Raw genomic sequence first — 27027 nt, 5'->3', positions numbered from 1 at the left:
ACACCAATGCCTAATGCATTGCATAACCAATAAGAATTGAAGTTGAATTTGCACAAAAGTGATCCACTATAAACAATAACAAAGCCAAGTCTGTAAACACTTTACATAGTCTTACATAGCTCTTTTTCCAAAGTCATACATTTTTCACTTGTCCTCAGTAATAATATAGTAAATTAAAGGAGAATATTCATTCTTTAGGAAAATAACAACAATGGCCTACTTAAGGTGATCAAGTGACTCTAGCAACGTTTAACGGGGTGGGCCACCTTTAAGTTAAGTTTTAGTATGTTCTAGAATGGCCAAGTCTAAGCAATATTTAAATTGGTCTTCATTATTTTTTTTATAGTTTTCAAATGATTTGCCTTCTTCTTCTGACTCTTTCCAACTTTCAAATGAGGGGGTCACTGACCTCATCTAAAACAAATTCTCTGTAAGGCTACACATTTATTATTATTGATACTTATTATTACTTATCTTTATATTCAGGCCTTCTCCTATTCATATTCCAGTCTCTTATTGGAGCGCCGCTGAATAAAACACTAAAAACTCAAAAAACACAAATAATAAGAAATGAAAACCATTGCAAATTGTTTCCGAATCTCAATCTCTTCATCATACTAAAAGTTAACTCAAAGGTGAGCAGTTCCTTTACAACTGTGATGATTACAATAGTAAGACAAATACACATGTACAATTGTATTCCAGAAGAAATGGTACTTTTGGCTCACCAACATTATGTTCTAAAAGCTGAGATGTCTGTTAAGAGAGGATACAAAAAGGCAATAGACAACCTCACAGAAGCCATTTTGAAAGAACCAAAAAACCCATTGAAAGAAGTAAGTTTCTCTCACATTATCAATGTTTAAACTGATGTATGCCTTATACTGTAGCATCTTCCTGTGCGGAAGCCCTTTGGGACCTCTGTTAGACAGAGCATTGCAAGGGACTTTACAACACACTAGGCAGTCCCAGGCTAGTCAAGTTAGCTAGGAAAGTGATCTACTAGTACGCTAGGATGGTTGTCCCCAGAGAGTGTTGAAGCAGAAAGAATACTCCCCAGGGTTTCCTGGCTAAGGCAGAGTTGTAAGAATTCCTCTGCTACAATACCCACAGGAGCCTCTTTCTCCTGAAAAATCTAAATGTTTGTTAAAGTACTGCAGAACATCCTAACTACAATTAAAAATCAGTTTTCATTACAGCTAGTAACCCATTATCCAGAGAGCTCTGATTTCCATATCCCTTAGAATCAATTTTAAGCAAACGATTCTTGTTTGTTTTTAATGATTTCCTTTTTCTCTGTAATAATAAATCAGTAGCTTGTACTTGATGGGAACTAAAATGCATAAATCCATATTGGTGGCAAAACAATCCTATTGGTGTATGATGATCCAAAATGCGGCGAGATCTCTAATCCAGACAATTTCAGGTCCCAATGATTCCAGATTAACAAATCTATACCTGTATCGTAACAGTTCATTTTCAAGAATCCCTAGTGCCAAGGTTGTTTTGAGAGATTGTGCATACCTTATTTTGACAATTTGCTTATTTTGCTTTTTTGATTGGTTTCTGTTGAGCTACACTTTCTAGTTCTTATTACATTACTAATAGCTTATAGCTTTCCAGGGTGACAGCATACTGTGCCCTTAAAGTGCTAGTCATGATAAAAAAATGTCAACAGCATAGTGTAGTCACCCATCTGAAACTATATATGGCACGTAATCCCTCTCAACCCTGTGCACATGGCACTTGGGGGTCCGTTAACTAAAGCGCAGTAAAAATATTCTCACAAAATATAGACAAATTTGTCACCAAATATGTTTTTGCCAGTTTACTAACATGCGGTAAATATAAATTTGCGAATTTTCTTGCGCAAAAATATGTTTTCGCCAGTTATCACATTCCCTGAAAATAATGCTACGTACACAATAACGCCTGGTTTACTAAACAGCGAAATGTGCAAAAGACTAAATCTACGCAAGAATATTCGCAACATTTTACCGCCACCTATGTAGTGGTGTAAAAAGTATTTTTTCCCCAGAAAATTCTCAAGGGGCAAGAAATATCCCATAATACATTTTTTTTTACCCATCATTATTTGCTGAGAGGAGAGAGATCTGCAGCTATTGCTGAAAGAATTTTTTGGCATCTGCTATCTGCAGTTTCAGCTCAGAGGCGTATTATTGGCAGCGGGCATCACAGTCCAAGGATTCGTCAGCCTCTACGCTTTTTTGGTTTCATTGTGATTGGCTACATTAAACTGTGCATTTCTATGAAGCAAAGAGATTGACTGGTATGATTTCTTGTTCATATGATTCTCTTGGGTTTATATGATGCATACATGTTTGATTGGTGTTACTCTGTTAATGTTGTTGGATGGTATAATCATCAGTCAATAAAGTTTATAAGTTTTGAAGATGCACAGTAAAATTTGCCATAATAACCGCCATAAAACAAGACTATTTTATAGCATATATATCCGCAAAAACGTAATTTATCGTCAGAAAATTCGCAACTTGCTAAAATTACCACTAACGTAAGCTGGTTCCTTAACGTAGTTACCGCAAGTGATCGCAATGACCTCTGAGCGCATCACTGTTTAGTAAACTTAGTCGCTGCGAATATCCTGGTGTAAAAATATTCTCAGCGATAACATGCGGAAACTTAAAGTCAGATTTACCGCACTTTATTAAACGGACCCCTTGGGACCTGAAAGACTTTTTTAGACCTCAGCTTGAGAGTACTTATTGTGTTGTAACAGAAAGTCGGCCATCCAAGGTTTTGCTTAATCCCTGAGAATTTTATTGGAATATAGAATTTTATGAAATAGACTTTCTACTAGGGATGCACTGAACCCTTTTGACCAAAACCTGAATCTTTCGCAATTGATCTGCAATGGATCTGCAGTTGATCTGCATAGGCAGAAATTGCCGACACATGGGTTGAAATCACTGACGTGCGCCAGATTTTTTACATTTTGTAGTGTTCCCAGTTTCAGTGCATCCCTACATTCTTTATCTTCGCTCTGTGACTAGCAGGCAGGTAATTTGGAGCCCTGACTAAAGAATCTTTGCTAATGCTGTGTACACTTGAAGCAAAGAGGAATTCTCTTGAAAAGTAGTAGCAATTCTATTGATTTGTTTTGTTTGTTTTTGCAAAAGGAACATGAAATTGCTTTTACTGAGAGGGGAAATTAGGCTAAGCCTCATTTGCTTGTGAGCATGATAAAATCCCATCTATTTCTCATGTTCCTTGTTCAAATATATTAATCTTGGCCTATGATGTTTTTCAAAGTTCTGACAGACCTCCAGTGTTTTTATTTTAAGGTCTCATCAACCTGTTTCGAAGAGGAAATACCTTTAAGATATTGCCACAGCTGGAAGGCAGGAATAGAACACAGCCTGAAACAGGAGATTGACTATTGACTATTCTGCTCAGTGGCTATTGCATCTGATTCCCTTTTACTCTTATTTACTGACTGTCACAGAGACACAGTTTTTTTATATTTGGTGTGTTACACATATTTTCATAGAGCACTGTGATTCTTTTCAGCTTTGATACTTTCCTTCCTGCCATCTCATCTTCTCACTAACCCACATATATATGCACTGTCCTAAGTTCTTCATATAGACTAAAATTCTGGGCTTAGATGTGCTGGAAAATTGAAGAATATATTGGCAACTTGGTCACAGAGCACATATTTATTAGTTAGCAAAGGTTAGGTCATGAGTAAATGCTCACCAAATGTCATTTTTTAAAATCAGATGGATGTATTTTAATGGCACTGGTGTAGTTTTTTCCTGAATGTTTCTGGACTGGTAAATTGTTGTAATTTAAAGATGTTATTTGTTATGTCATATAAGAACTAAAAATCAGAGAGGAAACAGACCTGTAAATATAAAGTAGCAGTTCAGGAAAAACTGCCAAATCTGTTATTTATTCCTAATATGATCCACTAGATGGCAATGAAAGAAGGCATATAACCACACAAAATAGGCCAATTTCAGCAACCAGGAAAAGAGACATTAAAAGTAAAGACTATTTTCTAGCAGACAACAAACACAAAGACATCTTGGCTTATGTCACTATAAAATGAATCTCAACTGCTGTCCTGTTACAACAATACAAATGTTTTCTTTCCTAAGAAATATGGTGATCTGTTATACCGGCATCATCATTTATTATCATCATTTTATTATAATCTCCACTCATTTGGTGACTACTACTGGTGAGAGGAAGGACCACTGTATAGGGGATAAGGTAATTCTACTATATTGTAACTGTCTAAAAGGTTGATTGTCCATACCACCCAACTGTCCCATTGGACATTCACGATTTTGACAGCTCAGCCTGCAGTCCCAGTTTCTTTCTGAAATGTCCCAATTTTCTCCTGCACCGAACAGCCAGAAAAAGATACCAAGTTTCAGAAATTTAATTAGAATACTCAGCTTTTTGATACAATTGTAACTATTTAAGATAAGCAAAGATACAATTGTAACTAATAAGATAAACTGGTTTCTTGGGAGAACTGAGACTTTCAGCTTTTACCTTCATTAGCAACAGTGTAATAACACATACAACATGGTCCTAAACCCCCCAGAAATGTGTCCAAACTTTCCATCACCTGCCAAGCTTTGTGTAAATGGATGTGGTATTTAGGGGATGTGGCCATAAAATATGCGTGGACAACAGTTTTTTCCCCTCTTTCCGCTTTTCAAATGTTGGGAGGTATGATTGTCAACTACCAGTAGATCTTTCATTAGATGATGTATAGATTGCAGCAACCTAGCATTGTCTACAATTAGTGGGATTTGATCACCTTTCTGGGTACCACCCATTATTCATATTTTAAACAAGACGGGCTGGGATTAAGTGTCATTGTTTATTTCAGTACCGTAATATGTACATTGATTTACAGCACCTAATTCCCATGACCTTTATTTCAGTTACAGATGCATCCCTTCCACAACCTTTTTTAGGCCTTTAAATCTCCCTCATTTAGATGAATTTGGCTTTGACCGAACCTGATTTTCATGGCATTGTACCAAAAACAGTTAAAATCCACAAGAACTGCCTACAGATGCTAAAATATAAGGTTACACCAATAGGCCATCTTTTATAAAGATCTTATTTCTGCTGGTAATGATGCTGCTGAACATTTATTGCTAGCCATATACTTTATTTCCTATATCTTATAGAAATTGCCATGCTATTGTATCTTTAAACGTTTTTCTTTATTCCCTGCACTATACTGTTACGTGCTATTGATTTGCTAGTAATCTGGCTTGCACCGAGCAGGACATACAGGTAGCCTTGGGAGCTTATTTTAACTTGATGTAATTGTAACACTTGTATGGTGGAACATAGTCTGCAGTATTTTCTTTTATTTGTAGGTCTCTGTCTCTTACTTTTATTTTTCATCTAGTAACATTTTAAGACCTTAATTAACCTAAGTGTATAGAATAGGATATTGCAAATACAAAGTCTTACAGGAGACAATTCTAATTTTTAAATTTGATTTCCTTACTCAATGTAACTAAGCTGCAAACTAAGCTGCATAAGTCTATGTTGGCAGTGGCGTAACTACCGGGGGAGCAGGGGGTGCTATTGGGCCAGGGCCCGCACCCCCTCAGGGCCCCCCAGGCAGCTCACGCGCCACAATTCCCCGCAGTTCCGGGTGTAAGGAGGGGGGCGGGGGGCCCGGCAGCGCGTCCCGCGTCAGGGCCCGCCACCCTCTAGTTACGTCACTGTATGTTGGTGGCAATAAAATTGGGCATATCTGAACTCTAGCTATGAAGAATTATCGGGGTCACTTGCCAATAAGAAGTAGTGGTATAACTAACGATGGAGGAAGAAGTCTTCAGGGTCACGTGGGGGGGCAGACTGCGAGGTCAGCTTCCTCTATTGCAATTAAAATCCCCTTCTGCGTTGCTCTTCATTTTTAAGTTGTCATGCGCTCGTTGGGCACAACCATTCGGTGGGGGAGCATATTGTGGCAAGGGAGGGGGTTTTGGGCAGGAACAGCTATGTGTGCTGCTGCCCTGTGTGCTCTTGTTATGCCGCTGATAAGAAGGCAGTGTGCATAGTGCAAAAAAAGTGACCTTTTTTTTTTTTTTTCAATTTTTGCACACTGTTTTCCCTCTGTCCCTGAGCTGCCTGTGATTACCCTGATGTAACCAGCACCGCCTGAGCTTGGTGGAATTGTATTCATAAGGAGCAATATGGGGGAAGTAGACATCCTCTGACCCATCCCCATATTGCACCCTATGTCCAGTGGTAAGGATAAGGCTGTCCAAGACCTGCCAACTCTGTGATCTGCACCGCACATTGGGTATTTTATTCACATGTGGTGCAGGCTGAAACCAGACCCAGAGAAAAAGTGCTGCTTGAATGATCACTTAGTTCCCCTTAGCACTCTGACACTTCTTCCCCCGGTTTTTGGAAGTGCCCCTTTTAGCTTGTGTCTTTTGACTGAGGATCTTTCATTGTAACACTTAGAGGAGAAATGTGTTGCCTGTTGAAAAACACTGCTACAATTAGCAATTGGAGTTTTGATATATTCCTATTCCCTGGAGTACAGAAGAATCCAGTGCAGACAGATATTTTCCAGGGATGGTATGAGCTGCAGGAAGATGTGACCTTCTGTGTCTAACAATGACTTGGAAAATGACTGAAGAATCCTGCACCATAGGGCTTATCAATATGCAACTGGGGCAAGATAAAATCTTCCAGTCATATTGGCAAATATTGAGCAACATAAAACAAATAGATTCCTCGTGGACTGTGTTAGTCTGGCAATCCATTGCTCGAATTAAACCCTTTCTGACCATTTTATTTTTATTCTTTTTTTATTTAACCTTAGATGACATGTTTACAGTGATTGCAGCCTTATTGGAATTTCATTTGTTTACCGCTGAAATAATCATTCATGGTGACACTGACTGCCAGTCCAACAGTTTCTTCCTCTTTATCAATGACAAAATGCTGCAGGCACAGCTTCCACGGGGAACAGTAATCCCCTAAGGTACCTTGATTCTCCTTTATTTTTTACGATCAGCTCTAGCTTTAGAAACAAAATGTCATCCTGACACGAACGACACCAAAAATAAACCCTCCATCTAAACTGATATCTACTGTACTCACTCTGGATAGCAGCCATGAATGCATTTGTTTGCCAGAATTCCATTGTACAGACTGCCTTAATAAAGCATCATTGTAGTTTTAAATACCTTTGTCAGCTACAAAATCATTTCCATTCTAATGAAATCTGCATAGAAATGCAGTCTAAATCCAAAAGATGTGCCTTTTGTCATGTTGCCTTGATACTTTTTCTTGGTTCTATTAACTAATATGTAATATCTGGAAAAAAATGTTTTAAATCAGCACTCTCCTATATGATTATATAAATAATGCACATTTAGACAATATCTATGTAGTGCTAACAGTCACTACTTCTGATGGTGAAATGAAAGCAGAGTAACTCTTGCAACATTTTGAATTCTCTTTACTTCCTTCTCCCATACAATGTCCTTGTGTGCAGATATACTCAAGTTTTCTCTAATCTTTTTTATCTGGATATTTATCCAACACAATTGTATGCAGTTTGTTCCGCATTTACAAGACTGTGTTCCACATGCAATCCAGTACGTCTACCCATGGTAAATGGTTGTTAAGTTATTTTGCTTATTAAATAGATGAAAAGCCCAGCATTCTCCACAAAACTGTCTCTTTTTTGTATTAACTAGTGTTTATGAAATGCCAACGTATTCCTTAGGTAATGCAATACTAATCCATTAAGCCTGTAAAAGCAGAAAAGGTCAACATTTAAGAGCCACTAAATATATCCCCTTTAGCAGTTAAAATGTGAGGTTACCATGACTACACTATAGCCCTACATGAGTAAAAATATCTAAGCAAATAGACTTATTGGCAGTTATAGCAAGAATAATATGTACAATAGAACTCCCTTAATATTTACACTTTTTTCAACATTCAAACGCACCCACATTTTTCCACCTCATTAAAATTCTATATTTCCAATTAATGTTACATGTGCATTACGAAACTCTGCAACAAAGTCAACAAATGAATGCATTTGGTCTGTGTCCCATCAAACAATGCGTCTGAGTTCTTTTAGTACCTTTACTGCAGATCTTGTGCCTTGGCAGCCCATTGTACAACATGGTGGGTTACTTTTCAAATGTTTGTTTATGATTATTATTTGGAAAATGGGAAAAATCAAACTCAGTGTATCTACGTCCACATTGCTCCTCCGGTGATACTTCTAGTTGGCTGCATTTGAGTATTATCAAACCCCCATTATTTTTAGTAGCCTGTAGCAGTCTCCTTGTTCCAATACTCCATGTCTGCTATTGAGTGGCATAATGAGGACAGATTAACAATTCTTTACACTATTTCTTTTACAGCAGAATGTAGTTTATGTCCAGATGTCTAATTATGAGAAGGTTGTAGAGGTATTATGGTTATCGCATTTATAGTACATTATCAAAAGGTGGGCCTGTGGACTGGAAAAGGAAAGTGGTGGGACAAGGTTATGACAGGGCTAGGAAGGGGTCCCTTAAAGGAGAAGGTAAGTCTTCGTGCACTTGGGGTGCCAAATGTTAGGCACCCCAAGTGATTGTATTGATTTGAGCAAAAAATGGCAAACTAAAAAGAAATTGGTCTCAAAGGGATCCTCCACCCCTTCTCCACATTTTTTTGCATAGTGAAATGCAATTGCAAGGAAATTTCCAGTATGCATTAATTATACCATTTCTGTTGCTGAAGGCTCTCTATGGCTGTTAATATTTGCTACCCTCCAGATCCCGACTCCTGAAACATTCTTGCAAGCCAGCCGATTAACAGACCTGGAAGAGAAATGACAGCTGTTACAGAAACAAATAGAAAGGCAGAAACAACCACTAATGTCACCTGCAAATACATTTATACGTACCTTTGAAACCATTGAAGAATGGAAGGCTGTTTAGTGTTACATTTTTCATTAAAAAAAAAAGAGTTTTGGGAAGGATGAGATTTTTTGGGAAGAGATGATATCTTCACTTGAAACTTGCTTTATTAACAGTGGTAGATACAAATCAGCACAAGTAATAGAGCCAATTTACAGCTCTGGGTTTATTCAGACAGATGTGTAATTAATACATGCAAGCTGCCGTGGTGGGACATATACTCTTCGCCCTGTAATAGACTCATCAATATGATATATGCTATGCACTACTGACACTTGTTTTTCCATTCTGAAGTACTACAGTCAGGCGGGGATGATTAATTGCCCTAAGAAACAGACTGATTGCAGCAGTGGATGACAAAAGTTGTTGAGAAATACACAGGATTTAGATTAAATTAGAAAATATTTGACACACTCCATTCTCCATGCACAAAAAAAGCTACTAGCATTACTACCATTATATTCCATACCTTGCGTTGTTACTATTAATTATACTTGGTTTTAATATGTTCAGTAAATAGGGCAATTATGTTCTATTGAGTTCATTATGTTTTTGCACTTCCAGATCATTTGCCAGTGCAAATGGCCATTGACATTGATATTGAGAATCATTTTAGCTACCATCACCCTAGACCTGCCATCCCAACTCTGGAAATGCCATTTTCTACAAATCGTTTTATGCTTTGGGAACAACAATGGCAGACGTAACTCAGAGTGTGGCTGCAGTTCAACTGTTATTATGGGTAAGGAAATGGCAGTTTGCATCTGAAATGGCACATTGCACTTATGTTTAAATGAGCCCTCAATTTTAAAATAAAGATAATGGGCCCAATAAAGCTGAATTTCTACCTCCCCCCAACAAACTCCCAAATGATGTCACCTGGTTTGACCTCACTCACATGCATATTTTAACACTTCCATTAAATCATTAAAAGGATGGTTCACCTTTAAGTTAACGTTAAGCATGTTATAGAATGTCATACTTTATTTTATTTTTTTAAAGTTTTTGAATTATTTGCCTTTCTCTTTTACCTCTTTACAGCTTTCCAATAGGGGGTCTCTGACCCCAGCAGATACTTTGTATTCTTTATCGTTCTATGCAGTCCTCTCCTAATCATATTCCTGTCTCTTGTGTAAACAATTGCCTGGTTACAAGGGTAAATCAGACCATAGCAACCATAGCTGCTGAAATATAAGACTGAAGAACGAAAAAGTAACTGAAAAACAATCCATAAAAAATAAAAAAAATGAAGACTGATTGCAAATTCTCAGAATATCAATATCTACCACATATTAAACCCTATTTTAAAAATGAACTACCCCTTTAAAGCTGTTACCATCACAGCAGATTGATGTAGTATGCATGGGAAACATACATCCTTGTAGGACCATGTAGGGTGCATACAATGTTCCTGTCTATCATTAAATGGGAGGTCTGGTGACATTAGTAATGGAATTAGCTGTTGACATTTTGCTGACCTATGTTCACTTGTACAAGTGAATATTTTTCCAGAGATGAATTTCATTTGCCTAGTGCCTTCCTGAGGTTACTGTTTGCCTTCCTTACCCCTGTGCTTTAACATGCCAGCCATGAAGATATTTTTTAAAAGGTGGTATGATTATTTCTTTCCGTTCTCTTTAAAAAAAAACGTGTTTTCATGGCAAGTACAAGTTGTTAATTAAAATCATTCTGTAATCACCCAGGTTTTGCATATCTTTACCACTGGGAGCCATTTCATTTTCATAGCTTTGTCAAACAAGTTTTCACATGTAAAACTAGTCACAACCCAATAAACGTAGATTTGTGTACGATCATTATGGATCCAGGTATTTTTGGATTCAAGGGCATTGCAAATGTGTTTTTTTCTAATGTCTAATCTTTCTAATAAGATGATCTTCGCGTGGCGTGATACGTGCATCCCCTCCCCTGTATTTATAATATTTTTCATCTTCACTAATACCTGTTTCTAACTATATACCATGTGACTGTGCAGTTTCATGCAAATTATTTAACTCCTAGCTGAGAATGTGCAAAGGGAAATAGTATTGACTTAAGCCTAAAAAAAGTATTATGTGCCATCAATTACCCTCTTGCATTCATAGTTAGTGATGGGCAAAACGGTAGAAATAATGGCGTAATTTTAATGGCAAAACTTGGCTAAAAATGTCATTCATCACTATGGAATCATAGTTTGTAGTTGGTTCTGCTAGCAATTAGTGAATATTCCTGTCCCTGTCTCCCCTTCAAGTGCCCATGCCCATAACCCCACAATTTTTTGGTTTGTGAGCATACACACACAAGGAACATTTTGATACTATAGCATAACACTCCACACCCAGGTGTCTTGTGGGACAATAACATAAGGGGTTTGCTGCTGGGATGGGGGGCCCCTGAGGTAGCAGCCCCAGGCCCCCCAGTCAGATGCAGTCGTCACCTATTTAAGTAAACATCTTATTGGTTGCTATGAGTTACTGCACCTGGGCAAACATATTGCCTTTTATTACATATGAAGGAAAGAGTGTTCTCTGATTTATAATATGAAAAATTCATCCATAAATAACTCCATCATAAAGAGCATGGCATTTTTCTCTGGTGGACTGTGGAGAGTTCTAGTTTCACTCTTCTTAGAGACATTCATGTAGCAGATTATTGCATACTGTAAATGTTTCTTTATACCATTTTGCATTGCCCTGCACAGTTCTTTTTCTCCAGAGATGTTCCATGTAGATCTGACTTTATCACATCACATTACAGTAAATGAATAGAGAAAGCTGCAGATTCTCCTTTCTAGACACACAATTTTGTGTAATGCAGCATGCCAGCTGATCTTCCTTTAGGATATAGGAAAAAATCCTGAAATAGGTTTGACAACCATGTGTCATTTAGCAAATGATAGAAATGCAACAAAGCAGAGCTACTGGTTTCCTTGCAGAGACAAAATGGCTTTAATTAGTCACTTTAGCAATTAAATAGAATTTAATGTTCTGTATACCCCATTAAATGATAACGCAAAAGTCGTGCTTAACACACAGTAACAAGGTGAAAGAACTAAACTCAATAACACACCAGCTTTATTTTATGTTCTCTATGGTGGTTATTAGCTGTGCCTACATGCATTAGAACCTTACTAAGCTCAATGACCATTATCACAGAGAGAAAGCAGCCTGCAGCTGCTTCAGATATTAGTGAGCTGTAAATAAAGCATAATTATACTGATGAGTTGCAGCAAAGGTTTTTATTCCGCCTCAGAAAACACTGTTGTTTCACGATTTGAATCAACTGCTCTAGTAGGATTGTTTCACTCAAAACAAATTCCAGCATTGCCTTTTAGATAGATATAACTATGAGACAGGTATGGGGAAATGGGTTCCTTTTTCTCTGTTATAATAAAACATTACCTTATACTTGATCCAAACTAAGATATTATTAATCCTTATTGAAAACAAAACCAGACTGTTGGGGTTATTTAATATTACATGATTTTATAGCAGACTTAAGGTATGAAGATCCAAATTACAGAAAGACCCATTATCTGGAAAGGCCCAGTTCCCTAGCATTCTGGATAAGAGGTCCCAATTAGTTCTATTTACTTTGACATTGTCTTTTGGAAAGGTAGGGGGGTACGTCTTCCCAAAAATTATACAGGTATAGGATCCGTTATCCAGAAAGCTAAAAAAAAAATATAAACATAATTCAGATTTTTTTAAAAATATACTCCATTTTATCCAAATAATCAAAATTTTTAAAAATGGGTTCCTTTTTCTCTGTTATACTAAAACATTACCTTGTACTTGATCCCAAATAAAGATATAATTAATCCTTATTGGAAGCAAAACCAGCCTATTGGGTTTATTTAATGTTTATATGATTTTCTAGTAGACAATATGTCAAGATGCAAATTACGTAACAATCTGTTATCCAGAAAACCCCAGGCCCCAAGCATTCTGGATAACAGGTCCCATACCTATACCTCTTTTTAAGATGCTCAGGAAGTCCCTGCATGGTGAATTTGCAATAATGGTAATTTTTAGAAGCAGTATTCTAACTGTGTGGGTACAGAGATTTCAGTCCAGCCCTGCACAGTGCATTTTACATAAGCATAATCATTGAAGGGGAAAATATAATAGTATGATAACTTTGCTGTACTGTGAGTTACACCAGGTAAGGATTAAATGGACAGGTCAGTTGAATTCATCTCAGAAGGGCCATATGGGTTGCATTTAATGTCCCACGTCCACATTCCATCAAAAGCGACTATACATTTTTATTTTTGTCAGAATTATACTTGGTACACAGGATTACCTACAGTATGCGGACCTAATTACATCTCTCTGTATAGGCTAAATTGTCTATTTTACTTACTTCTAGAAAAATTTGTGAAACTGCTCAGAAATTTGCAAAACACATTGAAGTAAATAGGCGTCAATTTTTTTTACACACACCAATTTTTCTTGCTCTAAATGCATTAAAGTCAAAGGGCGCTTTTTCTTGTGGCTGCATTTTTGTCCAAATACATTATGCATTAAAGTCATTGGCCATTTTTTCTTATGGCGACTTCTTTGTCCAAATGCATGTCAATGGGTGTTTTTTCTTATGGAGTTTTTTTCTCTGCGACTTTCTGTCGCTGTAAATTTTTGCCACAGTTTCGGCAAAAATTTACAGATGGCAGAATTTCGCCGCAAATCCTTGGCAGGCAAAAAAATTCGTCCATCATCTATTTCAGAATAACTCCATTTCAGCTATTTCTGACTTAATCCTGATGATATCGGGGCACACACATACTTGCCGGCAACTTGTATGTCTATATAATAATGATGGCTTACACAGTACTGAAAGGCGTGCCAATAGCACCTTCATAAAACCAAGCAAAAAACAACTAATTATACATTCCTCCATAAAAGTTTCCATAATAAATAAATAAAACACCACCATATAGTGTTTCTTCAATGGTGCACTATAACAAAAATATAATGTTTAGATTTGTATCCATTTCTCTATTTGTGTAGAGAAGTGTTGTAAAAATGCCTAGCTTACAGTCTGAAACATTTATAGGCTAGTGCCTATTGTGCCTTTATAGGCTACTGGATTTTTGTGACTAAGGAAGCAGAGGCTCCTCTACAAAAAGCAGAAGTCCTGAGGTTTTATGGCTGAGATTCTAGCTTTATAAAAGAACCTTCTGTCACAGCTGTCACATATTCTATGTCAAATTCATTGTTTATAACACTGCTTATAGTCCTTGGGGCAAAGGCAGAGATGGTGTTTTGTAGCCACACTTTTCTTAGTGATAAGGAAATTCTAGGAATTGTCTCAAAGCATGACCCATTGCTGGGATCATGGCACACACTATCAACTATCAAACAAAAATGCAGTGGCTCATGTTTCCAGGCAATGTGTGTTATAAGTACAAAGATTTATATTATCTATAAAGGGGGGCATTTTTTTCTTATCTCAGGTCCTGGTGGTTCTGGCTTTTATTATTAAAGTAAGACAGGTAAACAAGGAAGAGATAACAAAACAAATGAACCATTGAATTTTTAATTACCACAATACAAGCTACATAACGGTGTGCATATCTATGTGCTGGCAGCTAATTATATGTCATGCAAAAACTCTTGATGGTTAGAAAGAAATTGTTCATGTTTGTTGTTCTAATACAGTAAAGCCATAAATATTTGCAAAATTACTTCTTGACATTCATTCAAAACAGTTATTGCTTAAGCATCATTTTTAGACTCAAAAATATACTAAACCATGAACCATCATTGAATATCTTCATACCTACAGTATGTTTAATACAGGTATAGGATCCCTTATCCGGAAACCCGATATCCAGAAAGCTCCGAATTATGGAATGGCTGTCTCCCATAGACTCCATTTTATCCAAATAATCCAAATTTTTAAAAAGGATTTCCTTTTTCTCTGTAATAATAAAACAGTAGCTTGTACTTGATCCCAACTAAGATATAATTAATCCTTATTGGAAGCAAAACCAGCCTGTTGGGTTTATTTAATGTTTACATGAATTTCTAGTAGACTTAAGGTATGAAGACCCAAATTACAGATCCATTATCCGGAAAACCCCAGGTCCTGAGCATTCTGGATAACAGGTCCTATACCTGTATTATATTACTATACATTAGGTAAATGAATAACATATAAAATAGTATAAGACTGTCAACAGTATACTGTAGAAAGTATCTTCCCTCGTCCCAAGATGTTTCCATTAACAGGGTTTTATTTTTCACCTAGAAACTAACTTTTGGTATAACATACAAAGACAATTGCATTGTAAGGAAATGTATGGTTAGCCTCTAATTTGTTAAAGGTTATGTACAACAAGACTGCAGATTTGTGCAAAAGTGCAGTTGTTAATGCAGCCAATTAATTATCAGCTTTGAACAGACTGAAAAACTGAAAACAAAAATCTGCACTAATGCAATTTGGTGTCTATGTTTGTAAGTCAGTCCCTGTATCTTACATTTCTGTATAGTGAGAAGCAAACTAGAGCAAGCAAAATATGAAACAGAGAATAATTGAAAATAATGTATATTTCTGCTGTGTATCAATGGTTAAAAGATAACTCTAAGATGAATACCCTTACAGGGTTAGGAAAGGCACAATCGCTGGATGGTGCCAAAATCTTAGACTGGTTACTGGTAGTGGGTGAGCAGGGAGCCCCTGAAGCGGTGTGCGGTCATCTGGGGTAGCACCCCAGTATGACCCTGGGCTCCCCAGAGATTGTTTTCGCTTACCAAAGACCCCAGGCTGGTGCTATTTTTATCCAAAAAGAACATCTGTTCAGGGTACTACTATACAGGCAAAATGTCAAGATCTTGTTCCTCTTTTTGGATCCTCCCTGCAGTCCTGGCTGGGTGTACATGCACAGTAGAGTGAAAAGTAAGCCTTTTTCTTCTAAGTTTGGTTTTTCATGCAAAAGTGTACATGCACCCAAACCATGCCATGCACAGGATCCAGGAAGAAAAAAAGATGAAGACATGGTATTCCTACAGAAGTAACCTGGGCCAGTGCTCTTTTCAGCAAAAAGGAGCACCAGCCCTGGGTTTCAAGTAAGCGGTTATAATCACTGGGAGAGTGCCTAAGATTTTGTCATCCCCCAGTGACTTTCTATCCCCTTTAATAAAGACAATAGACATCGTTACCTGCACTGGGTCCCCGCTTAGATTATAGAGATCCTCCAGATATAGGTGCTTGTCAGGCTCTCTCACAATCTCTGGTCATGTCTCAATGGAGTCGTGTGTTGTCTCCTGTTCCGCTATGCCTGCATCCACCGCTTCACTTCCCAGTTTTCTCCGTCTCGTGTGGATGACAACTATAATTGGATGTTGCGGTAGCGATGCTATTGATGCTGTGGGCTGGGAAATCGTACGAGCAACGAAAAAGAGAGAGTTCAGAATTTTCAGATAAGTTTTATTACAAATAATAGTATACACTTACAGTAAAACACAGATTTCTCGGCCTAACACGTTTCGTGAATACATTCACTTCCTCAGAGGCTAGATTCCTAACTATCGGTCACCCCTTTTTATAATTTGCATAATTGAATCATTATCATCAATTAATGAATTGTAAAAAATATGTTTGAAAGGGGAACATATTCTTCTAAACCTAAGAATAAATATGCAATTTAAATAATCACCATCATACAATAATTCAGAGCATCACTTGCATTTGTTGATGTCATACAGTCCTGTTCAATTGTATTATATCTATGCCATTTACATCACGCTGCTGTCTCTGTCCAACATTAGAATTCTGGGCATTATTGTTCATTATGATGTGACAAGGATGCTAAGAATTGGGACACAGTTAAATATGACTGGCAGGGCATGTATTTATGTCATAGGTGCTTTAAGTTAATTATACACCATGCAATTGCACTCAATGGATGGAAAGCGCTTTTCCATGTTTGTTGTATTAATAAATCCTTATTCTTAACATAACTGCACTCAGAGGACTTCTTGACATTCATTCAGAGCAGTTAATGTCTGTGCATAAGTTTCAGCCTTTTATGTAAATGGAAAATGTAACTCATAAAATACACTAAATGGGCACTATCTGAATTTAGTCTTTAACTATAGTAAGATTAATATTATTCATAACATACTTCAGACACAGGTAAGCTGGAAGGTAATTCAAAAAATAGAAAGCATGCTACCCCTGAAACATTTATAAGGCTATAAATAGTACCTTCCAGAAATGCTGACTATTCCAATGCTGTATAGGTCGGTTATTTTTGAGCATTCTGTCCCCACCAAAGAAGCTACAAAATAACTGGTGGCAAAATGCATGAAATTGCTTTATATGTTATTGCCCATAACAGAACAATGCCTACTTTCTGCTAAGATTTGGAGAGTGCATCCCTGTAAAAATGCACAAAACCTATAGAGGCCATGATACATCTTTGTCCAAATTAAACATCCCCCCAAAAAATCCTAACTGCCCCACTATTAAAGATGACCTAGTATCTTGCTCCTTTGGCTCTCCTAAGTTTTCCACTTCTTGGAAAGAACCCCCATAGATGCAGGTATAGGATTCATTATTTAGAAACCCATTATCCAGAAAGTTCAGAATTACGGAAAGGCCATCACCCATAGACTCAATTTTTAGCAAATACTTCATCATTTTAAACATATTTCCTTTTTTCTCTATAATAATAAAGCAGCACCTTGTACTTGATCACAACTAATATAGAATTAATCCTTATTGCTGGCAAAATAATCCTACTGAGTTTAATCAATGTTTGATGTTTTAGTAGACTTAAAGTGGAGATCCAAATTACGGAACAATCCCTTATCCGGAAAACATCAGGTCCCAAGCATTCTAGATAGCTAAATACAGTTCTCTGCTACAACAAGAGAGTCTTTCCATTCTGGATCTGCAGAACTATTCTCTTTTAATGGTTCATAACATACACTTATATGGAAGCCAGGCAAATTAACAGTAATCCCTGAAACCATTCTAAACCATTTATTTTCAATAATAAATGATAATAAAACTATAGAAGAATTAGCTGTACACTGCCTGTGCTTGGTCATTATATGTCACTTAAATCCAGGCATGTCAAACTAGAGTTCCTCCTGCTGTTAGGCTCTAAAATTCTAACATTCTGCACCAACTTTGTGCTGCTAATAATAAATGTTGAGCTTAAATGTGCCAGTAGTTCCTCTTTTTAATCTTAAATTAAGAATATACTGCCATTACTACAGCAATAAACTCTGTGTTATGTTAGTGCCAATAATTGCTAAGGATTGTTAAATCCTAAATGCAAGAGAATTCTGCACAGCAAACTGAGCATGCTTTTAAATGAGACAGAAGAGGTCCTCTGAATTACACGAAGCACACATGCTTTAAGTGAGGCTCTGTGCTATTGGTTAGCTGGAATGCTTAGCCTAATCACTTTGCTAGACTGTGGTAGAGGGGAGGTGATTATCACTGAGAACAGATGGGCAGGACCAAAGCAATTCCAGAATCTCTACAGGCTTCATGTACTGGTGGTGTTTTGTTTCATCCTGTGTGATTTCCTATGGTTTTCCTTACAACTGCTTTAATTTGCATTGCCAGGTTAAAAAGAACTAATGGCAGTGACTAAAATCATTGCACGTCGCCTCACATATTCTTTGGGTTAAGGAATTCAAATGCTTTTGCAGCATCTGAACAGGGATGGGGCAGATTTTTGTGTTCACCATTCTACTGTAATGCATGAACGGATTTATAAAGGAGCTTAATTCCCATGCCTTCATCTGTATCATTTTGTGGATTGTATCGGATGTGACATCAGAAATGATTTTCTCGGATATGAACGCAGTTTCTGGGTCTCCAAAAGTGCATCTGCCAAATGGAACCAGGTACTACACATTCCAGGTATGTGGACTTCAAACAGTGAAAGAAAAGTTCCAGACAGAGAGACTTTTCTTGAATGCAGCTGATAATTATACCGTGTCTATGTTATGAAATCTAGAGAGCTGTTTGTTTCAGACTAAAATAATTTTTTTTCCAGTCCCTGTCATTATCATTATTAATGCATTGTATTAACTCTATAAAGTATCTTGTTGAAACCATAACTTTTGTATAATTGTTTTTGACCTATATTTTATGTTCCTTTATGATAAAAAAAACAACAGGAAAAATACTATGTTCCCTCTATGATCAGGTTAACTCATCCATTTATATGTCATTTAAGTCCAGAATGAGGAGGGGGAGTGCAACTCCCTACTGAGAAACAAGGGTCAACAAGTTAACACAGCCCCTTCTACAGAGATTAGTTCCAACTGCTCCTGTGCATCATTATTATTCTTGCCTACTGTGCAACCTTGCAAAATCCTGCAAGAGCCATCGTTTTCTATAGAGAAAAGAGAAGAGAAATAGTAAACTCCCAGTGGAGAAGCTACATTAAAAGACAAGTCTTTGACACTCAATAAACATTCTATTTCTTCATAGGCACCATATCAGTCTACACATAATGTAAAACATGATACAGATAAGTCTGAACAGGAATTTGCAATAAAGAGTATACATATAACAAGCAGGTATGGTAAAAGAATGTCTGCTGTAAGGTAAGGATTAGGGACTAGCTCTGACCATGAACAATAAGCAAAATAATATAAATTCTGTGATGAATTTGTTGTGGCAGTGCTAATGCAAAGATGGCAGACTTGGCTGGCTAAGGATGCTGGGAGGTGTGGTTCAGTTAAGAGATGCAGGACTAGAGGTGAGACACTCTTCTGACACTCTTCTGTAAATGCATAAGGTGATAAATACAGTTTGTATGGGTGTGTATGCTTATCAATGCAGTACAGACGGTGCTAAACTGGGCGGTATATTAGAATGGTGTGTTTGATGCTGTTTCCCTAATAACCACGTGGAGTCAGCTACTGCAGCTTCCCTTTACAAATAGTAAGAAGCCAATAAGAAGAAAATAAAATTATCAAATTTATAAGCAGACATGCTCACTGCCTGCAGAAATATGTTTTACAAGCATGGCACAATCATCAGTCAGATTATTTGAAGTGTGCATAGGCTTAATCCAGTGTGCAAAATGATGTATTTGCTGCTGTGTAAAAACATGTTTTTGTTGGCTGGTCATTTTGGAAATTCAAGCTATACATCTGCTGTGTGATAGCAAACTTGCATTTTGTGTGTATGTTTGGACAATGGGGACTACACAATACATGTATAATTAATTCATGCAACCTGTAGGTGTCCTTGGGTGATCAGTAGTAAGGCCTTTCCATCAGTTGATGCTTGCACTTATTGTACACCAAGATTCAGTTATCCAAGGCAAATTACTTGATTGATCTCTGTATTGTGATACATGTGGTGCAAAAGTTTCAGATATTGAATTAGTTACAAAGATAATGTGGCATGTGTCAAGAAAGACACTCATGATTTTATATATACATTTTATATAAATATTATAAACTGTAAATTATTTATCTGAATTGGTACCCCTGTAGAGTTGATTAGTGAGAAGCAGGACTTCTGAAACATATGTATATACCATGTGTATATTGTCACTTCATCCAGAGTTTGCAGTGTTTAAAGAGAAATTAAACCTAAAAAATGAATATGACTGGAAAAGGTTCATTTTATTTGCTTCCTGTACAAGTGCAGAGGATTAGCAGCCCTGTATCAGTAACAATCCATGCCTTCCAAGTTATCCACAGGAGCTCCCTATCTTGGATTTTATTAGGTTGTCTTTGGAATGCCAGTGGCCCTGCTGTTGAGGAACTACGCATAAGAGTCACAGAAATGATCAAAACATTAGAAGTAAATAATGTGACATATGTCAAGGAAGCTGATGCTACATAGTTGCATGATAATTAAGTCAGATATAAAATTAATGTATGTGGCTATTTAACATGATTATAAATCACATGCTATTTTTTGATAGAAGTCATTATACAAAGTAGAACAATTCTTGGGTACTTGTAGAACTCACCAGTTATGAAGGTAGGTCCAGGTGCACCGCCCTGAACCCTCAGCTTAGGGAATGGACCACTGAACAAATAAAGAAGGGTAGGCACTCACAGGAACCAATCTTCAAGGCAGGTTTGTCAAAACATAAAAAGTAGTTTATTGTAGAATTCAAGGATACAACCTCACCGCCTTACTTGTTTCATATCTCTAGGATACTTAATCATAGGCCTCGATTAAATATCCGAGAGATATGAAACGCGTAAGGCAGTGAGGTTGTATCCTTGAATTCTTGAACTACTTTTTATGTTTTGACAAACCTGCCTTGAAGATTGGTTCCTGTGAGTGCCTACCCTGCTTTCTTTGTTCGCTATTTAACATGAATCTGAATCAAAATGCAACCTTGCATTTTTGAATTGTATGTATACTGTATAATGTGCATTATAACTGTATAATTTAAGTAACTGACAGCTGCCCAGAGCATGTGCTATGAATCAATTGAAGCAAATATGGAGACCTTCAGGGATATAGATATAGATCTTTACTGCTGTGGCAGTCTAAGGTTAAATGATTCTGCTGAGTTGTACAGGTGAAGCAGTCAGACAAGCACAGTAACTTCTGGTACATTTATTAAAACATGGCAGGTAGGTATGCCCTACTCCATGCTTGCTCTCATCTTAGACAGGAAGAGGGAAACAGGAATAAGAATATGAATCATAAGACAATGGCAAAACAGCAGGAATACCCTTAACCAAAATGTCTACACAAGCGGGTTATTACAAAAATGTATTAGGCGCTCTCCAGTTCTCGTCAAATCCAGCTACTAGTTATTGAATGCTTTTCACTCAATCCCTTCCCATGCCTGGAAGGAAGCTATAAATTATAAATCAGCATCTGTGCGTGTGTGTACGTGTGGTTTCATTTATAAAAAGAGTGCTTGCTACTTCTGCACTCCACAATGGTTATATACTACTAAGCAATGCACAATTCTAGCCCATATTGTAAATAATTTAAGTCATTTTATGACATGCTTGTGTTCACTGGTTTCATTATCTGGATGTGTTGTTTTGTGGTATTGGCATACAGGGAAGATAAGGAAGATGTTTTAACATCTCTCCTGGTTATAATGGGTAGAGATCAATCCACCTTCACTCAGGTATTTACTGTTATACAACATGAGTCTTTATTTAGTCAGGCCAGCCAGGCTCCAGTGTCAGAAGTAAGGACCAGGAGAAAACAACAGCTAGAATGTAGCCAACTTGAACAAGATTTAGAGAATGTCTGCTGGGTAGTCCAACACAGGAAAATGTAAGCAAAAGGAGCAAGCTGAAAGACATGAACCTGGCGAGCAACAAAAACTACTTGATTATATCACATGGCATAGCTGTTGTGATAGGATGCCAACTGTGCAAACAGTGAATACACATTGCTACAGTGTACTATGCAGTGTGAGCAACATGGTGTGGCACAAATTCTAAAAGTTGTAATTTCCTTTTATGGAATCGTATATTTTTTCCGACTTTTTATAATGGCGATAAACACATGCCCAAGGAGACATTTACACATTAGCAGTTTGTAGACCTTGTGTTATGTGCACAACTTTAAAAGGGTTGTTGTCAGAGTACCTGTGCGACAGGGTCGTCCACCGCGCCATCGGCGGGGACGCGCGCCGCACCTCTCTCCTCTCTAGCCGTGCCAGCGTGTCTTCGCTGGTGCTGGCTTCTCTCTAGGTCGCGTGCGGCGCGCCTCCTGGGGATTTAAAGGCGCAGGAGCACTGACGTCATACGTCAGCGCTCAAAGGCCAGGTTTGCTGCTTGTAATTGCCCGTGATAGGATCTTGTTCCTGGTGCTTTGTTGCGATTCTGATTCTGATTCCTGATTCTGGTTTTGACCCCTGCCTGGCTTTACGATTATCCTGACTTCTATATCTGACCCTTGCCTGAATATCGACTATCCTTCTGCTGAACGCTCCTGTCTGATTGATTACCCGGTTTTTACCTTGGCCTGCCTGTTTACGATTGACTTCCGCCTGCCCCGTCCCGGCCTGTACTGATTACGATTCTGTTTCCTGTTTTGTACCGTGACCCTCGGCCCAAAAGACTCTGCTACCTGCCGTGCCCCTCTGCTAGCCAGAACATCTTGCCTTGTACCCCTCGTTAAGTCCAGGTGGCACCCAAGTAAGCTGAGGGCTCCTCCCGAAGCCCAACGGTGGTCACACTACTGGTGAAGCCGAGCCGAGACCAGGGTACTTGGCACCTGTTCTGGTATTGGGTGCCGGCCCTGACAGTTGTTCACCTTTAGATTCACTTTTTGTATGATGTAGACAGTGATATTCTGAAACAATGTTCTATTGGTTTTCATTTTTTATTATTTGTTAACTTAAAGTTAATTGTTGGGGTATCTATGTCAGCAGATGAAAGCTGATCCTCTGCTTTCTACACCTCATGTGTGTGTGTTCACTAAAGGGCACAGGATCAGCCTGTGAGCAAATACACATAGCAAATTTCAGTGCAAAAATGCTTCATTTGAAGCAACGTAGGTGGTTCTTCACAGTGAGGTCATTGAGGATGTGGAATGCACTACCGGGTGATGTTGTGATGGCCGATTCTGTTAATGACTTTAAGAATGGCTTGGATGATTTCTTGGACAGACATAATATCAAAGGTTGTTGTAATACTAAACTCTATAGTTAGTATAGATATGGGTATGTATAATTTATGTGAGGGTATGTTACCAAAGTAAATAGACAAATGTCAAATTATATGGTTTTTCTGTTATTGGACTTGGAAGTGGAAGATTTAATGCCATCCTCTATTAAACCTTTTTTTAAATAATATGTTTTTTTCCTTAATTTCCATCTAGTGGGAACATGATTACTATGCTGAAAGAAAATATGGTATGATTATAGCTCTATCACGCAATATAGATGTAACCATTAGGTAAATCTTTTCTGTGCCCTGGAGATAAAAGCTTAACAAGTTGCTAACAGCATGAAAAGCAGCACTAAACTCTTAATGAAGCGCAGGTCACAAAAACAATCACTGCAGACACTTCAAAAACATAATCCTTAAATCCTGAAAATTCATTTTAGCTGTGCAATAAACCAATAAAAAATGTAATTGGAAAAACAAGAAGCTAGCAGTGCATTTTTGGCATCTCTGTGACCACTGCTAAACAGCGTTGTTACTCAAAAAATCTGTCATTTTACATCATTCTTTTCCATTTCATGAAGTATGAAAGTATGGAGAGTTGTGGTTTCCTTATTGTTGCTCTCATGCAAAAATAGATGCTGAATTTTCCTAAATTATTTTGTGTTTTTGCAGTTTATTTACATGGAAATAAACTAAAGGATAAGCTGGGGGTACATACTGTATAACATTAAAGGGCTAAAGTCGAATCAAAGAAAACGAAACCAAAAAAAAAAAACAAATATGGCTTGAAACTCTGTATTTTATATACTGCACTAAATGCACCAGCCTAAAGTTTCAGAATCTGTATAACATTAAAGGAATAGTAACACCAAAAAATAGTAATGAAAAATATTATGTAGTGTTGCCCTGCACTGGTAAAACTGATGTTTGTTTCAGAAACAAACAAACTATAGTTCATATAAACAAGCCCCTGTGTAGCAATGAAAATGGAAATTGAAGAAGGCTATATGGCACAGGATAAATAGTGGATAACAGATAACACCATTATGTTCTACAGAGCTTATCTACTATCTGCTGTGTAACCTGAGCCTTTTTTCCTTTGAATGGCTGCCCCCATTGCTACACAGCAGCTTATTTATATAAACAATAGTAGTGTTTCTGAAGCAAACACATCAGTTTTACCAGGGCAGGGCAACGCTGCATTATATTTGTACTGCATTATAACGCTTTCATTTTTTGATGTTACTGTTCCATTAATGATTCAGACCTTCAAACCTGAGCACAAGGGGGGTGGTCACCATCTTGGATTTTTTAAGAGGCGCGGTTACATTGTACATGCTCAATGTGCTCTGAACAGTTGTTGAGAAGTTCAGCTTAGGAGTCCTCGCAAAGCATGACACAGAAAATGAGGTTCACATGTCATAATAGGTTCTGAGCTGCCATGTAATGACGGTCCCTACCCTCAGGTTACTGACAGCAGCCCAGAACATGTGCAGGGGAATAGCAGAAGAGAAGGTGTGGAGCTATTGGGAACATCTTCGAAGGCACAGATCTTCATTGCTAAAGGGCTGTGGTTGCCCTCGGTAGCTTATAATATCCTTATATTTTACAAGAGGGGGTACTTTATTCACTATATTAATTGTATTTTCTGCAAAGACAAGACACCAATACTGGATAAATAAGATACGTTTGTTCTCTCTATATTTAGCAGCAGTTACAGCGATGTATGAATGTGTCTACTTTGAATCAGATATGCTACTGAGTCTCACAAATTAGGTTACAGTCTGAAAAGTACTGCTCCAGTAATGCTGGCTTAAATACACATTTAGCCATTAACACATAACCCCCAAAGTGGCATTTTTACTGAAAGGTGTCAAAAATGGTTTATTATAAATAGAAGGGTACTGTGGTCTGACGTTATTATTTTCAGTTTACACTCAGATACAGTTCTGTAAGGCTTTTCTATAATTAGAGGTACGGTGGATAAATTAAGCTGGGATTTTTGCTGTATATGCACCTCCTGGATTCCCAAGAGATGCTACTCCTATAAAAAATCTAATCTATGCAGGGATAGCCTACTCCATTAAATTTTAGAAATCGTTCTAATTCATACATTTACTAAAAATATACAAATGTTAAAGATAAATACAATAATGATTGGTGAGCACGTTCCTATTATATTCTGTTTATGATTTTAAAGGGAAAGTAACATCAACAATATAATGAGTGCTTCATAACTATTTGTCATTTCTTTAATTAACACATATGTAAAATGAACACTTGACATACACTAGCAACATGGCTTCCTGGAAATGACATTGCCTAAACAATTTACTGGGGTGGGGCTGGCTGGTAAAATCCAGACAAGCAGATATTGGGAGCAAGGGAAATTAACGCATGGTTCATAACATAAAAAATATGACTAGAATGTAAGTTTGTCGATGAAAACAAAGTATAATGTTGAATAAAGCACAGTAGGTTTGGTGGAAAAATGTACTGTATGTAGTACAGGTATGGGCTCTGAATCACAGGAAGGCCATCTCCCACAGACATTTTAATCAAATAATTCACATTTTTAAAAATTATTTTCTTTTTCTCTGCAATAATAAAACCGTACTTGATCCTAACTAAGATATAATTAATCCTTATTGGAAGCAAAACCAGCCTATTGGGTTTAATTCAATTTAAATTAAATGTATACGATACTTAATAGGCTTATGGTATGGTGTCCAAGTTCAGGAAAGACCCCTTATCTGGAAAAACCCAGGTCCCAAGCTTTCTGGATAATAGGTCCCATAACTATAATGTTTTGTTTTCTGAGTAGCACAGAGAAGTAATATCAAGTTTATCTGATTGTTTTCTTGCACTAAGTAGCAACCTAACTTTGTGGCTGAGACTCTATCTACTGTTTTAACAGAGGTTCACACCACAATGGTATGAGATCCGACTGTTATACATTGCTTATATCACTGCAAGATTTGGATGACAAGAGTGATATAAGATATGTGGAGGCCCATTTATCAAGGGTTCGAATTTTAATGGCTTTAGAGGTTTTTGAAACCATGAAAACCATTTATTAAATTTTGTAAAAATGGTCCAAAAAGATCTGTGCAGTTCACAGTGACTTCTATAGGACCATGACAGCTTTTACTTGCAGATTTTTTTATTAGAGATTTCCATTGATTTTCATACTATAGTAGTGTTTCTGAAGCTAACACACCAATTTTACCCCTCCAGTGCAACAGTACAATATATTTTCATTACTTTATGAAAATACATTACAACCACTTAGATTTTTTTGATGTTACTAGGGCAAAAGGGCACATGTTTACATAGTAGATAACATATAAGCTCTGTAGAATAGAATAGTTTTAGTTCAACACAGTTCAAATGCCATTCATGGCTGTCTAAAGAACTATAGAATAGCACTTTTCTTATATGGAAAGAGCTAGATAAACAGATACATAAATTAAAAGTAA

The 27027-nt window shown here is 37.3% G+C and overlaps 1 protein-coding gene across 7 annotated transcripts in view; it reads left to right on the top strand.

Annotated features, from left to right (window-relative positions):
• Positions 1 to 27027, top strand: part of LOC108711045 (liprin-alpha-2) — a 186804-nt gene that overhangs the window by 51303 nt on the left and 108474 nt on the right. For 2 of the 7 annotated variants that reach the window (XM_041586289.1, XM_041586291.1), the window contains exon 1: positions 18436 to 18845. The exons of 4 other annotated variants lie outside the window; for them this stretch is intronic. In XM_041586289.1, the coding sequence (XP_041442223.1) occupies positions 18684 to 18845 (162 nt within the window). In that variant the 5' untranslated portion in view covers positions 18436 to 18683. Of the gene's footprint in view, positions 1 to 18435; positions 18846 to 27027 lie in introns of those variants that run through there. One more of the 7 variants, XM_041586290.1, reaches the window with a different exon arrangement.

The sequence above is a fragment of the Xenopus laevis genome, chromosome 3L, assembly GCF_017654675.1.
Source record: "Xenopus laevis strain J_2021 chromosome 3L, Xenopus_laevis_v10.1, whole genome shotgun sequence".
NCBI classification, from domain to species: domain Eukaryota; kingdom Metazoa; phylum Chordata; class Amphibia; order Anura; family Pipidae; genus Xenopus; species Xenopus laevis.
The sequence above is the reverse complement of the archived record's forward strand: the minus strand, read 5'-3'. Positions and strand labels throughout refer to the sequence as shown.